Source organism: Perognathus longimembris, chromosome 2, assembly GCF_023159225.1.
Source record: "Perognathus longimembris pacificus isolate PPM17 chromosome 2, ASM2315922v1, whole genome shotgun sequence".
Taxonomy (NCBI): domain Eukaryota; kingdom Metazoa; phylum Chordata; class Mammalia; order Rodentia; family Heteromyidae; genus Perognathus; species Perognathus longimembris.
In genome coordinates this window covers 104,850,539-104,867,117 of record NC_063162.1, presented here as the reverse complement: position 1 = coordinate 104,867,117, position 16,579 = coordinate 104,850,539, and the positions used below count along the sequence as shown (strand labels likewise).

General features: G+C 39.4%; 1 protein-coding gene across 1 annotated transcript in view; it reads left to right on the top strand.

Annotated features, from left to right (window-relative positions):
* The first annotated feature begins 7,231 nt into the window (after positions 1 to 7,231).
* LOC125346931 (dynein regulatory complex subunit 6-like) overlaps positions 7,232 to 16,579 on the top strand; it is a 103,687-nt gene continuing 94,339 nt past the window's right edge. Inside the window, exons 1-2 of the mRNA XM_048339875.1 lie at positions 7,232 to 7,340; positions 10,679 to 10,825. Of these exons, the coding sequence (XP_048195832.1) occupies positions 7,254 to 7,340; positions 10,679 to 10,825 (234 nt within the window). The 5' untranslated portion in view covers positions 7,232 to 7,253. The remainder of the gene's footprint in view (positions 7,341 to 10,678; positions 10,826 to 16,579) is intronic.

Sequence of the window (16,579 nt, the reverse complement as noted above, 5' to 3'; positions counted from 1 at the left end):
TGACAAATTTGTAGGAATCATCTGTCCTTCTCTGTGGGCCTGCTGGAAATTGTTACCAAAAAAACTACAAACAAACTGGGATGGCAATTAAAAACTCATTTTGGTAGCCATAATTTTCCTTATCCAACTTAAAACAAACATTTAGGACAAGTTTTACTTCCAAATCTCTTACCTTGAAATGCATTTCGTTTTAATTTAAAGTCTTTAATATTTACTCTTTAGCGCTCTGGCTGCTCAAATTCTTTATCTAGAAATGCATTCTTGATTTTCAAAGCCTTTTACTAACCTCTGCTTTAACACTAACACTTTAACTTTTAACACTTTAACACTTTAGCTTTTATCTGGAAAAACTCTTGAAGCTTACAGGCATTCTGAAACCAGGTGCTGCCCTTTGCCTCTGGGCTGCCTGTTTTAAAAGAGCCTCTTTTTCTCTCTCTTTTTTTTTTGTTTCCTTTGGTCCCAGTTACTGCAAGACCTTTGAACTCAAATGGCAATTTTTCCTTAATGCAAGAATTACAATTACTATTACATCACAGTATACTCATAAAATTCAGTACCTGAATCATTAAACTGATATCCAAAACAGTTGTAACAAAAGTACTTTTAACAGTGTTCACCAGAATTACAAAACAAGAACTCCAGTCTCAGCATCTTTGCTTTTTCAATACATCCAAATTGCAAAAATAGCACAGGAATCAAATCACATCAGATAAACTTTTTAACTATTAAAAATTTTTTTCAATTCTTAGTCTCTCTCAAGGGGCAGTTTTAGAAATTCCAGTCAAATCATTCATTTTTTACCACCAGGTTTCCAAAGTTCACCTGGAAACAAAAGAGATAAAAGAAAGGCTTCCATTGGCCTGTCCTACCCAACAGCCTATCTTCATCCTACTCCTCAGAGCTTGATGAACTGTCTTGGTGCCGGCTTGTCCTCTTCCACCATGAATGGACACCCCCTTATGGCTGTCACACCACATGGATTCCCTCCAGGGCCTGTGCCACCACGTGGGCTGGCTAAACTGCACCTTTTCCAGATCACCCCTCACTCCTGAGGATAGGCACACAGGCCCAACCTAGGTTTCTTCTGTCCTTTCTTATTGGTCTCTGACTGAGAAACCCAAGCAGTTTTTTTTTTAACAGTGATAAACCTTTACATAATTAAAGGAATATTTTTTAATTATAGTTTCTCTTTAAAACAATGCAATAATCCTTTAAAGCATTTGGTAATGCCCAAACTTGATGACCATTTGGATTTAAACTTAAACTCACTCAATTTTACATCATACTACAGTCTTGAACATGTTCACACTCACACATGCACATACACATACATATTCAAAAGATCTTAAAGCGTGCAAAATAAACATCGACTGTACATTTTCCAGTGCCAAGAGATATTTTTGCCAATCTTACTCCTGCAAAAACCAGAATTTAAAATAAAACCTTTAATAAATGATTTTAGCATTCTCCAGCCTCATTTTCCAGGGCTTGATAGTTTTAACAAAACATTTTAGCACACCAAATAATTTTCTGCTTAAGAAGGCTGGGTGGGGGTCCCCTAGAGTTTTTTTTGCGGACACTCACTCTGATTGTGAGCTGTCGCCTGTACATCTTTCCAATGAGCTAAACATAAATCCAGGGGGCTAAGGGAATCTGTCCCATTTTGTCCGTCATGGTCAGGAGATACAGAGGCAATTTTTCCTTTTCTGCAACACAATCTTTTCTAGTTTCCGATTGGATTTACTTTTACTTTCTTTCCTAATTCACCACCAGACCTAGTCTCCTCAGTACTCAATCTCATCCTAGGCCCTTTTGCTTTCAATTTCACTTATTTCACTTTCTCTTTTACATCAAAGTCCAATTAACCACATAATTTAGACAACTCCCACACTATTATTGTGGGCAATTTCCTTGACTTCTTTCCAGTGAGTTAAAGTTAAGTCTAGGTGAGTGGAAGGTATGTTCTCCATCGTCCGTCCATCAATCAGGTGCAGCGCAAGAAAGAAACACAAAACAATAAACGCAGGCACAAAGACCAGACAACACTCACAGACAGACTTAGGGAGCCACGGCTTACAGGTTCGACTGTGTCTCTCCTGCCTCTCTGAGGAGGCAGACCACACAATCTCACTGTGTCTCTCCTGCCCACCTGAGGAGGCAGACCACACAGTCTTGAGGCTGTCTCTCTCCTGCTCCTGTGTAGGAGCGGACCAGACAACCCCGAATACAGAGTGGGATGGATGGGCGCTCGTTAGAAGGGCCTCCCGGTTCAGTACTTCAGTTTCAGGGTGGTAGTGGGAAGCTTGAGCCCCCTGTGGAGGGCTTGAGGCGTTCCCCAAGTCCTCCAGAACTGCCCATATGAGTGCGTCTGCTCCGGCTGGTCCTTCACTACCTACAGGTTCAGATTTAGGTGGCCGGCCAAAACAGAAAACCAAACTACAAGTCACACAGACACAGACACACAGAATGAACAGCCCTGTTCCTTACTTTCGGGGTCTGGGGTCTCAGGGGTCCTTGGGGCATCCCGGACAAGCCCCCAACTGTTATGCCCGAAGTCACGAGACGACCTCCAAGAAGACCACCGAGAGCCAGACATTCCGAAATGCAAAAGCAAGGCTTTTATTCAGGCAAACTGCAGCTTGGGACTCGTCCCATTCACTGACACAGCAGAGATAGGGAGGAGGACCATAAGCTGAAATCTTACAGGGTTTATAAAGGCAAAAACCACAAAGTTATAGCAACCAGGAGTTTAAGCAAGATTAGGGTTTGGGCACAATTCTGATTGGCTCGGGGGTAAAAACATTCCAGGGTGGACAGAAGTTACCAAAACAGTCCTTTGGTTGTCTGGGTTCTGACAACCTGCCCTGTTAGGTATTTGGAGTATTTGGTGGCCTGAGTGGGCTCACAGTGCTTGTTTATCTTTGGCTGGCATGGCCATTTCTCAGAGTTTGTGCAGGCCCGAGGTTACAGGCACAGAGTGGGGCCTGGCTGGCTTTAAGATAGCTTTGTTTAAGGAATTTACAGCTCAACAGTTTCAGCACAAACATCTAGTTTTTACAGTCCAACATAAACAACAAGATGGCTACGGTTTCAAAATGGAGTCACTGCTGCCTCAAAGTAAGATTTACCTTCACTCTTCAGAACCATGATCCTCAGATCTCATCCTCCCGAGTAGCAAAGGTTACAAGCATGAGCCACCAGTGCCCAGCTCATCTTTACTTCTTTGTGGCATAACTTTTCTGAAATCATCGAGGTCCAATATGTTTTAGAATTTTTATCTCCTTCCTTTAAAAATCAACATTATAGTAAATTAAAAATTATTATAATGTTTTCCTATGATTTATCTTGTCCAGAAAGGAAATATGATTGTCATATAATCTTCTGTTTTGTGAAGCTATCAGGATTTCTTCAGGATATACCCAACTCATGGAATTTTTTTTCTATGTTTGATTTTTGAGGGGAGAAAGAAAACATCATTTCTTAATCCTCGTAATTTATTTTCCTAACATTAAAATATTCTTCTTCTGTATCTCCTGCCTGCAGCTCTTGGAGAGACCTGGCAAAAGCGCGTCTAAATGATGATGTTATCACAGAGGCAAAAATGGGACGAGCAATGGATCATCACCACTTAAAACTTCAAAAATTAGTATTTTATCCCTGGCAATCTTATGTCAAAAGGCAAAAAGAAAGACTTCTAGGTAAATTATTATATATAATTACTAATTTTTGTATTTATCAATATAAATCATGAACTGTTAGGTGTGGTTTGTATGTTTAGAGAATGTAGAGAATGTATGTTTAGGAAAGTGGAGCCACTGATTGAAAACACTCAATGAGATTTATTTTAATAAATGTTATTGTATTTGAGATAGGTATACTTAAATCAAATCTTATTTGTATTTGTGCATGCACGTGTATAAGCATATATTGGGATCTACTTGTAGCTTTTTTACATTCCAGAGAACCAGTATGTTGTGGATGGATACCAAAATTTACTGTAGAGCCCTACATTTTTTTATTTAATGTATGTAGGAGCAATCTTAAAGAAATGTTTTCTCTTACTTAAGGTCTCAGTGGTTATAAAGATTGGGACGCTCCTGTGTATAATCTTAGGAGATACTAGGAGTAAAGATCTCTAGTTGTTTGCTTAGATTTTTTACAACCCATTGTTATACCTACTTGTCTATGGTTGAGGTGCAATGGGAAATCATTTTCTTTTGACCACCACTGTTTGTGTCTCCCTTAGGAACAGATCTTTTGAAGGTCATAGACTCACTGGGTAGAGTGGTTGCCTAGCATAGCAAGGCCTTAGGTTCAGTCCTCAGTACTAGTAAAGAACAAAGCCAACATGACAACAATAATAACAAAAAGAAAGCAATCCAACATGACTGTTTGAACTTCAGATTACATAATAAAGATTAGGAACTAGTAAATTGTCTAACACTCAGCATGGTTGTAATAGTAGGAGATAATGCTCTTTAAAATTCCTTTATAGATGAAAGTTACTTTCACATTCTAGAGAGAAAGCAGTTTAGGCTTTTTTTCTTTCCCCCTCTTTGCACTTCCTTTGTTTTTGCCTCAGAAGACTCTCCTTTGTCTTGTGATGGTCTCTTGGTCCTGTGTGCTCCTCTGTTCAGTTTTTTAGCCTCAAACATTCTCTTACTCTGCCCTTCCTTCACAGTCTTTCATCTCTTGTCAGTTTTGATCTCATCTCTTCTCTATTTTGCCTTTAATTTCCTTTCCCTCCCAATCTACTTCTGTTTAGGTTGAATCATGAAGTGCTGCTGATGTTCTTTCTACTCATTCCCTCTTTTCTCCTCCCCTATTTCTATATACTTGTTCCTTTTCTGTATTTACTTTCCTTCTATATCTTGCCTTTTACTTTTTATATCATCTTAACTCACTATTGGACAACATGGGAGCATATATTTATAAAGTATTCAGCATATTTGTACAGCAAAGATTTATATTCTAAAGCAAATAATTTCAAAGTTATAAGTCTCTTAAAATGTCTTAAGTGAAAATTAACTACTGTCATATCAAGAAACTTAATGAAGGTTAATCTTCTTCCCTTGCTTTCAGGGCAATATATGTCCTATGTAACTCTGTCTCTCTCTCTTACACACACTCACATCCACTCTCTTTCTTCCTCCCTCCTTCTTTCCCTCCCTGCTCTCTTTCTCCCCACCTTCTTTCTCTTTCTCTCTTTCTCTTCAGTACTGGTGGACATACCAGCCACACAATCAATGCAAAGTTCTACATAACTCTTGGTCATGACAATGGTTAAATTTTTCCTTGAGCATTTACTGTCAGGAATTCCAAATAATACCCTAGTTATGATTTTCAAAGTGGTACCATTAAAATGAATGGAAATTTATAAAGTATAATGAATGTGTTGCATAATACTATAAGAAAGACCTAAATGTCTAATAAATATAAGCTTATTTAGTTTAGAGAATACGCAATTGCTGATAGAACAGTAAGTAATCACCCCTAGCATGTTTTTTTCTTTATGCTTGTTATAACTGAAAAGATAAAAACTAAAATAAATGTAAACACTTAAATGTATGGGAAGTTAGTTTGGTGGGAAACAATTCAAGCAAACATATTAATTTAACAATTCAAGCAAACATATTAATTTAAAGAAATTATTATTATTATTATTATTATTATTGGCCAGTCCTGGGCCTTGGACTCAGGGCCTGAGCACCGTCCCTGGCTTCTTCCCACTCAAGGCTAGCACTCCGCCACTTGAGCCACAGCGCCGCTTCTGGCCGTTTTCCATATATGTGGTGCTGGGGAATCGAACCTAGGGCCTCGTGTATCCGAGGCAGGCACTCTTGCCACTAGGCTATATCCCCAGCCCTAAAGAAATAATTATTAAGCCTCCGTTTTACATGCCAATACAAGTGTTGAAATCTCTAAGATAATTGCCCTGAAAAGACAACTGAAGTAGACAGATCTGGTTTTGCTTGTTCTTCAGGTTGGGAGCTGGACTTACAGGTAGGATTGTTCAAACTGAGTCCTAAACCCTTAAGCATAAAATGATAGAGCAAGAATAATTTGCTTAGATAAATTAGATGAACGGAACAGATACAGAATAATAAATCTTATTCATTCTTAGTAATGCCACAATGTCTAACTTTCTTTTCTTTTGTCTGTTGTGGGGACTTGAACTCAGGGCCTGTCCTTTGAGCTCTTTTGCTGAGGGCTCTACCACTTTGAGCCACAGCACCACTCCCGGTTTTTGAGTGGTTAATTGGAGATTAAAAGTCTCTCAGGGACTTTTCTGCCCAGGTTGGCTTTGAACCATGATCCTCAGATCTCAGCCTCCTGAGTAGCTAGGATTACAACATGTGGGCCACTGGTGCCCAGCTCACAGTAGCCCAATTTGAGGAACATTAATTAGCTAAACAAATTGAGGTATAGGCTTCTGAAAAGGCGTGGATATCAGGAAAAAATAGCATAGTGGGGCAGTGACCCACAAAGGCAGATTCAGGGGAAGTCAAAGGCTTTTTAAATCTCCAGCTGTAGTGTTGAAAACTGGTAGCTGACTTGTTCTGTTCTATTTGCACAATTTTGAACAAATTTTAGAAATTTGTGGCCAAAGTTTAAATGTTGAGAGTAGTCACACAAAACCTAGATATCCAAATTCAGTTGGAAACCTCCCAAACTCAAAACAAAGCGCACACACACACACACACACACACACACACACACACACACACTTTAAAAGGTCTCTCCTGAAAGAAAACCACTGGTGGTACTAAGGAGCCACTGCCCTCTGGCAGTCTACCCACAAGCCCATTCTGTCTTCTTGGTCCCTATAATTGAGGTTTGGACTTCAGCTGGTGTATATGAGGCAGTCCTTTCATTTCTAAGGCATCTTAAATTCAAGGACATTAAATTTTAATATTACCTTGTGGCTATTTTTTTTTTTTATAAATAAGTTTAAAAGTTCTGCTTTATAAAGAATAGGCTTGCTTTAAAAACAATTATATTCTGTTGTAACTAATTTCTAAGGACAAAAATGATGTTTATAAGTTCATAAAGTCAAAGAGTACCATTGCACACTCTCAAACCTAGTTTTGGATGTAATTAAGACAAAAAAAAAACATTAGAAGCAACCTTGGTTCCAGGGATAATCTATCATTTAGTATAAGAAATCATTTAGGATATTTTTGGAAATAGCTTTAACTATATACAGTACTCTAATACATTTTTCTCCAGAGGTCCTATCACAGTTACATCAGATGTTCAGTATATTCAGGCAAAAAATTTTCATAGCCCACTGGCGGGAAGAAACAAAGCGGAGGATTCAAGTTCGAGAAACTGAGATGGTATGGTATGGTATATTGGAAACCAATATTTTAAAGAATCAGGTTAACAAGATCATAGTCACTAAAATCCTTGGTATTATGTTTTTGGTGGGCTCTTTACTCTTCCAATAGCTTCTAATATTTTCAATCAGTTATCCCAATTATTTTTTAAGAATTTCTATTTTTTCATTTGAACTATGAACATCCAGGAAAAAATATTTATCATTTTATATAAAGATTTTGGTGAAGTTTTTCTGAGACTGACATTTGGGTGGGTGAATAATGCTAAAGTGAAAGAGAAATGGATATATCTAAAATGGATATAAATGATAAAAACTTAATAAATGTATTCCTTTTTATTCCATTAATCATTCTTACAATGATTCTGTTGAATTCTTTGGGATTTTGTACACTGCACTGTTGTTAAAGTCCATTCTTGTGCAATTTCTGTTATTTGGAAGAGTCATGCTGCCTTGGTTTTTTTTTTTTTTTGGTGGTTTTTTTTTTTGTTGTTTGTTTTTGCCAGTGCTAGGGCTTGGGACTCTGGGCCTGAGCACTGTCCCTGGCTTCTTTTTGCTCAAGGCTAGTGCACTACCCCTTGAGCCACAGCACCACTTCTGGCTTTTCCTATATATGTGATGCTGAAGAATCGGATCCAGGGCTTCATGTATATGAGGCAAGCACTCTACCACTAGGCCATATTCCCAGCCCTGCCTTGTTGTTTTCATGTCTCTTGTGTTTCCTGTGTTGGGATTTATGCAGCTAAAGCTGAGTTGTTGGTTGGGTGTTTCAGTCACCTGTATAGTCTTTCAGTTGAAGTGTAGTTCTGGGGTTTGAACTCAGTATCTCATGCTTGCTAGGCAGATGCTCTACTTGAACATGCCCTCAGCCCTCACTTGTTCTCAATGTTCAGGCAGGTCTGCAGAGTGGCTGAGATGGAGGGGAGTTTCTCACTGCAGGGTTAAGGGGATAGTTCATTAACCAGCCATGTCCCCATGTGCTCATCATACAGCTTGATCCCCAGCACTACTCAGAGAAAAAACTAGCAGGAGTCTCTTGCAGTGTACAGTCTCCTATGATGTGGAATATGGGTGGGACTTGCCAGGGGTCAGTTCTCTGCTTCACAAGTTTCCCCTCTTTGTGGATTGGTACCTGCTACTGGCAGCATGGAGCTTTGCAGCCTGTGGGCGGGGAAGGTTCCAGCTTGTTCTACCAACTACCATTTTGTGTCCTCAGGAACAAAAGATGTTCAAGCCTTGTGGTTCCCACCCCTCCCCCGCTGCGTGGGAGAGTGGGAGTAAACAGAGCACTGAATCTGGACTGGATGGGGAGAATTGGGGGACTCAGGTGCTCCACCTGCCAGTCTCAGTGCAGGAACTGGGCTCATACTCCTCTGCATGCCTGGCAGCAACCACCTGTTGCTGGTGGCAGCCCCTAGATGCTAGTCTTAGTGCTGCTAGACACCACCCAGCAGTTAACTACCCTGTGGGAGGGAGGAAGCTGGAAGGGTTACATGGGCCACAGGACCTGGATTCAGTCCCACTTGAAAGGAAACACCAGTAGTTGAGAGGCTGCTCCCAGAGGGGGAGCACTCCAGCAGTTGCAGGCTCTGTGTTTGGTGCTGTTTCTGCAGTGATCCTTACTTAGTAGGACTTGTACTTCATCAGGAAGGGAGGGGCCACAAACCACCAAGCTTCTCATTTCTTTACTTCCCTGCTTCTTAAACTTTTTGATGGGTCCATGTCAGACCCTCTCTCTCTTTCCACAGCCAACTACTATGGCTCTCCCACCCAGGGCCACCTGATTTACTTTGTTATAGATTCAGCTCCCCTACTCCATTGGAGAGCTAATCCTTTTTCCTTCCTTCCTTCTTTCTTTCCTTCCTTTCTTCCTCCTCCTCCTCCTCCTCCCCCTCCTCCCCCTCCCCCTCCCCTCTCCCCTTCCCCCTCCCCCTCCTCCCCCTCCTCCCCTTCCCCCTCCCCCTCCTCCCCCTCCTCCGTATTGCAGTTTGAACTGAGGGGCTTTACTTACTAGGCTGCTGCTCTACCTCCAAGACACACTTCTAGCTCTGTTTTATGCTGGTTACTTTTGAGATGCGATTCTGCTTCCTGCCTAGCCCATACACCTGGGCCACAGTGCACTCATTTTAGGCTTTCTGTCATAGCTGGGAGGATATTTATGAGCTATCATACCAAGCTTCTTTCTATTGAGATGGAATTTTGTGGATTTTTCTAGCTGGCCTAGTCTAGAATTTCAAGCCTCTCAATCTTACCCTTCCACATAGCTTAGGTTTATAAAACAGGCCTCTGTACCCAGTTGTGGGTTGAGGAGGAGACTTGCAAACTTTTCTTACCTGAGCTGGCCTTGAACATTGATTTTCCCATTCTGTATCCCAAGTAGTTAGGGTTATAGGTGTGAGCCACTGGCTTTCTCTGCTGTCTTTCTATTTTCTTTTCCTTCTGTCCTGTCACTTTTGTGAATCCCAATGGTCTTTCTCTATTTTTTTTTTTTGTCGCTTCAGAACATAGCTCTACTTTGTTACCCTATATCTTCTCATTCACAGAGTCGAATAGAAGAAGCTTATAATTTGCCATGTTGTTCTGCCTCAGGTTATGTTCCCGTCGTCTTCACCATATACTGAGCCCAATGCTTCACACACTCGAGTTGAAAAAAGATAGTGTATATTACATACTTGGTAATACACTGTTCTTAACATTTACATATATGATGAACTAGATATTTAGAGAAAGAACATCTCTAGCTCTAGAATTTGTTGGCCAATAGTAATTCTGCATTTGCTTAGGTGAAATGAGATGGCAGAGGAAGGGAGCATCTGTGTATCATGGCTCTTCAATGTGTGCCCTTCCTTAGGCTCTAATGTAGCCCAAGTGTAGCCCACTGAAATTGTGTGTGGAAGAGAAAAGGGTGAAATACACACTTACCTTTAAAATTTCTGATTTCTTACACAGTGTGTAGTGGTGTATCATAGTTAAACAGGAATTTCATGAGAAATCAGGCAAATCTCCAAATAATTTCTTTTGGACTCCCCTGTTTAGTGTTACTGTGTTAACTAACCACCTCCCTTCCATGCCAATTACCATATCTTTCACTTGGGGGGGGGGTGCTTAGTTTTTCTATCTAAATAAGAGGAAGTTAAACCAGATCTTTAAGAGTGGCTGACTGATATTTTATGACAGCTTAGAGCAATGATCTGTAAAGTCATGGTGGTTTAGAGAAAATTATAATTTTTGTAATGACAATAAGTAATCTGTACATAGTGCTGTCAGTATGTCAGTCATGGTGCTCTGAATGTGTTATCTCATCTGATCCATGGAATTTGTAAATTCCTTTCACTGCAGGTATTAGAACATGAAATGCAATTGAAAACATATAGACACATGTTAAAATCCAGGAGAACTGATGGATCAGACTCTACAGACAGTTCATCTGAACTCCTCAGTCTAGCATTTGATATCTCATTATTGCCTGAAAGAGCAATATTACAGGTTTGATTAATTTATTGCATATTACATAATATAATCTTGCAATATATGTATAGCATGGAATTAGGCTAAAGATTTTTTGCCAATTATTTCTTTCTTAACAAATGACTTACTAAAGTCTGCTTTTCAATTGTAATTTCTATAATTTTCATATTTTTTAATTGCATAGCTCAATTTTGGCAATATTATCCATATGTGTAGAATATACTTGAATACTTTTTGTCTCATACTTGAGTTTTTCACTTTTGCCTGTGAAGAATTAATGTCAGAAAATTTAAAGTTTTGAGTAATAATATGTAACAAGCTGGTTCTAATTGTTTCTCCTTTATGTCATATTAATATGCCAATATTAATGTAACTCTTAGGTGCTTTTGAAGGCATAACACCCTCCTTTTTACACTTATGCAGTTATTTTTTCTGTGAACATCTATATCTTTGGCTAATATTAATTTGCTTACCAGTGACTGCTCTAGAGTATATTAAGCATTTTTAAGATATCACAGATTGGGGCTGGGGATATGGCCTAGCGGCAAGAGAGCTTGCCTCGTATACATGAGGCCCTGGGTTCAATTCCCCAGCACCACATATACAGAAAACGGCCAGAAGTGGCGCTGTGGCTCAAGTGGCAGAGTGCTAGCCTTGAGCAAAAAGAAGCCAGGGACAGTGCTTAGGCCCTGAGCCCAAGGCCCAGGACTGGCAAAAAAAAAAAAAAAAAAAAAAAAGATATCACAGATTATTTTCAAATAATTCCATGTTATTTTACATATCATGTTAGAACCCAATGACAGTGAGCTTCTTCTATGCTTTTAGTTATTATATTTTGTTTCTATATTTTATGGGCTCCACAATTTTACATTATATTTGCTTTAAATACTCAATTTTCTTTCATCCAGTACATTAAATTGTTTTAAATAATCTCAAACTTATAAAAAATTTAGGTGTATAATGCAAAAACCTTTTTCCCTAAAAAAAAACAACACATGAATACGTTGATGTGATGCCCTGTCACACCTGAATATTATTGCTGTAGTTCCTGTTAACAAGAATGTTTTCTTAGTCAATCATCAAGACTCTCTTTAAGTATTTGTATAAAGGGGTTTCAACTCACATGTCAGTTTATGAATACAATTCATCTTGATCAATGTAACCTCTTCTTTTTTTCTCTGGATCTATTTTTCTTTTTTTCTTTTTTTTCAAAATTTTATTATCAAACTGATGTACAGAGAGGTTACAGTTTCATACGTTAGGCATTGGATACATTTCTTGTACTGTTTGTTCCCTTGTCCCTCATACCCCCTCCCTCCTCCCCCTTTCCCTTTCCCCCCCTGAGGTGTTCAGTTCACTTACACCAAACAGTTTTGCAAGTATTGCTTTTGTAGTTGTTTGTCTTTTTTTACCCTGTGTCTCTCAATTTTGGTATTCCCTTTCAATTTCCTACTTCCAATACCAGTATACACAGTTTCCAATATACTCAGATAAGATTACAGAGATAGTGTAGGTACAACCACAGGAAGGTGATACAAGAACATCATCAATAATAGAAGCTACAGTTACATATGGCACATTGAAAGTAGTTACAACTGTGATATAACAATCGTTTCCATAACATGGAGTTCATTTCACTAAGCATCATCTTATGTTTTCATAAGGGTATAGCTATTGGGCTCTTGTGATGCTCTGCTATGACTTGCCTAAACCTGTACTAATTATTCCCAGTAAGGGAGACCATAGAGTCCATGTTTCTTTGGGCCTGGCTCACTTCACTTAGTATAATTTTTTCCAAGTCCTTTCATTTCCTTACAAATGGGACAATGTCATTCTTTCTGATAGAGGCATAAAATTCCATTGTGTATATGTACCACATTTTCCTGATCCATTCGTCTACTGAGGGGCATCTGGGTTGGTTCCAGATTCTCGCTATCTATTGGATGTCTATAATATACAAGGCTCTATATTAGACGCTGGGAAATAGCACTGGATTAGAGAGAAAATGACCTTGCTCTTATGGAGTTAATATTGTTAGTATAAAAAATCAGACAGGAAAAATCTCAACAAATATCCAAAACCATGTAACAGAATTGAATGTGATGAAGAAAAGCAATCAGGGTAAAGAATGAAGAGTTACTGAGTAAACTACCATGGGTTGTCAGAGAGAAAGCTTCCCTCTGAAGAATTAGAATTTGCTGAAAGAATTAAAAGAAAAATAAAGCCAAGAAAATGAGATAAACATTTTAGGGATGTTTCAGTACATCAGTTTATCTGAATGGACAGTTTATGTTGGGAGTAACAATGTATAAATTTGGGAAGATGTGTTGTTGAGGCCTTATGGCGATGGGCTTCAGCTAGTGGACAGTGAGGAGTTGTTCTAAGCCAGGAGCACACTGACAGACACAGAAAGCTGTTTTTTTTTCTCTTGGACTTCTTTGTCTTTTCGGCTTCCCTTCCATGAGGTGATCAAGGGGATGGATACGATCTGGATGCAGAAGATTTCTCTAAGAATCAGTACTAGGATAGTGTCAATGGGAATGGGATGGAAAGGACTCATGTGGGCACCAAAACATCCACAGAATTCCAGGCCCGTTGCCCTGTGGGGTGAAAGGGCCTTAACAGGGCAGCACCAGGATTGCCAGCTGGAGAGGTGAGGAGCTCAGGTAGAATGATGCCAGGAGCAGGCCAGCTTCTTTATTGTTATTGCATGCATGATTCACCTCCTACTACTTCCCACTGATTCCTGACTTATACGTGTCTTGCCAAGTGATTTTATTTCCATACCATACAATGTTTCATTAAAGTGATTAGTTGATGATAATTCATTTTTACCAATTTATCATCTGTTTGAAATGCCTTGTGATCTGTACTGATGTACTTTATCAATTAACTCATGAGTCTGTGCTTTAGGTATGGAGGATCTACCTTATTTTTCTGTACTATAAATTAACATTAAGTAGGAGAGAACTACCAACTGTTCTTTCCCAGTCCTGGGCCTGCTACCTTCAGTTTCTTTCTATAAATGTACTCAACTGAGTCCTTTCCTAAAACAATAATTTCTTAGCTGGGCACTGGTGGCTCATGTCTGTAATCCTAGCTACACAGGAGGCTGAGATCTGAGGATGTGGTTCAAAGCCAGCCTGGGAAGGAAAGTCTGTGAGAGTCTTAACTACCCAAAAAACAAACAAAAAAGCCAGAAGAGGAACCATGGCTCAAATGGTAGAACACTAGCCTTGAGCATAAAAGATCAAGGACAGTACCCAGGCCCTGACTTCAAGTGCCAGGACTGACACTATAAAAATAGTAATAATAATAATTTCTTAGTCCTGTTTCTCTCTTGAATTAGTGCTCTGTTCCTCCTTATACATATGATCAAACTTGAAACTACCTCCCACCTGTCTGCCTAATGAGTTATTCAGACAGTAATAAATAGTCTTCACTTGGGTGTTCCAAAGGTACAAGCCATCATTTATTTCCAAAATATTACTTATCTTTAATCTTTCTCCTTTCTCTTTACCTTCTCTTTCTCCTGCACTCTCTTCAACGCTCTTTCTGATGTCCTGTTTCTAATTGAATGACCTAGAGTCTACTCAGTTGATTCAGTCAGAATTTAAAAATCAGCTTCTCTTATTTTTCCACTGCATTATTTCTTTTCCTTTTAGTGGGTAATGTATTTTATCTTTATTTGGTTGTTTGTTTGTTTTTTAGTGCTGGAGCTTGAACTCAGTGCCTTGTGCTCTCACTAGGTTTTTTTGATCAAGGCTCGTGCTCTACCTTGTGAGTCATGTCTTCAGGATAGCATTTTGCTGGTTAATTGGAGATAGAGTCTCAAAGACTTTTATGCCTGAACTGCCTGTCACCTCATGAGTCAGTAGGATTACAGGCATGAGCCACTGGAACCCTCTTCATTTTCCTCTTCATTCTCTCTGTCAGTATCTGATAGTATCAAAGCTAGTTAATTGGTCTTTCTTTCAACATCTACCCTTGTTTTGGTCCCCTCAATTAATTTTTCATTTTCCCACCTGACTTGTTCACATTTATTCATGTCACTTTTTGTTCAAAGCCTTCCTGACCTCTCCATTTGCTTTCAGTTGCTGCATGAGGCTTTTCATGTTTTAGTTTACTAGCTCTCAATTTCATTCCTTTCATTTCTCCTCAGGAGCATTTAGCTCTAGAGCTTTTTAATTATTCTCTGTTGCCCAAGTATTTGGCTCAAGTGTTTTTTGGTTTTTTTTTTTTTTGCAAGTCTTGGGCCTTGAACTCAGGGCCTGAGCACTGTCCCTGGTTTCTTTTTACTCACTGCTAGCACTCTACCACTTGAGCCACAGCACCACTTATGGCCATTTTCTATATATGTGGTACTGAGGAATTGAGCCCAGGGCTTCATGCATATGATGCAAGCACTCTTGCCACTAGGCCATATTCCCAGCCCTGCCCAAGTATTTGGTACCCTCTTCAGCTATATAACTTGGCCCACCATGCCTCTCTCTGTATAGGACCCTCTATTCTTCCTTGCCTTGACTTCTGTTTAGATCCAGAATGGATGTCATCTCTACCAGAAGGGCTACCTTTGATAGTCCCTTCTCTTAGTCTTGTCTAGTTGCTTATTCTACATGTTGCCAGAATCCCCAAGACACTTCTTCGTGTCTTTTATAATGATTTTTTTTCTTGGAAGTTTGTGTCTTGAAGTCAGGGACAGTGTCTTACCTGCTTTGAACTACTTACATGTTCATGTTGCTTATACCCCACATCTCATCTCCTTTGATTGCACTTTTTTCCTGAAATGCTCTTCTTTGTAGCCTTGATGGTGACATTTCCTAGTTTTCTTTTTGAAATTATTTCTCTATCTCATGGCAGCTTTTAAATTGCACCACTGGATGCGGCTTTGGCCTTTTCTCTTTGCTGTGTCTCTCACAAGGCCATGGCAGTCACAGCCAGGCTTTCAACTACCACAGTATGTTGCTACTAACCTAAAACCACAGTAGGAAACATTTATATCTTCCCCATCATACTTAACTCTTCATAAATATGAGGACTGTGATGCTTCTGACATATAGCAATGTTGGGGAAATGAACAGGTTTGGCAAAGAGAGAAATTTAACTTTGAAATAATTGAATTTGAGCTACCAATAAGGTATTACGTTAAAAACAAATCTTGAAAGTATCTGAAAAGTCGTAAAGTCATAGAACCTTACATGTAAAACTACTTTAGGGTTATATATTTAACTTCTTCAGGGCAATATTCTTCACAGATATGCTTGAAAATTTAGAGGGTGTACCATCCTTTTCTTCATCTGAGTTTGGGCCTAACTAAACAGGCAGAATCGAAATATTATCAGATCTATCTGATAGTAGAGGATGACTTAAGATGATTGATCAAGGCTAGTACTTCATCTTTTGCTCCTGAATCAAGCAGACTCATCCCTTCATCCCTGCAGAGATGGACAGCAGCTGAGCTTTATGCTGCAAAGAACAGACCAGGATGCATGTGTTCAGGTTAGGAAGAGTAGTTGCAGACCCAGTGATTCCCCACCCCCCTCAAACTCCCCAGTTAGGTCCTTCCTCTTCTGCTGGGGAGGACTAGGGGTTGGAGAAGGAGATGGGGAGGGGTGTTGAAGTATTTCTAGATGGAGATAAGAGGCCAGGGGAATGAAGCATTGCTATTAAAAATAACGTTTACCCAGTGTCTGAGTCAGTGCTTTTTGTGTTGGACTTTGTTAACTTTAACTACATTCTGTTCCATTTTGAGAAGGATTAGATAATTAGAAA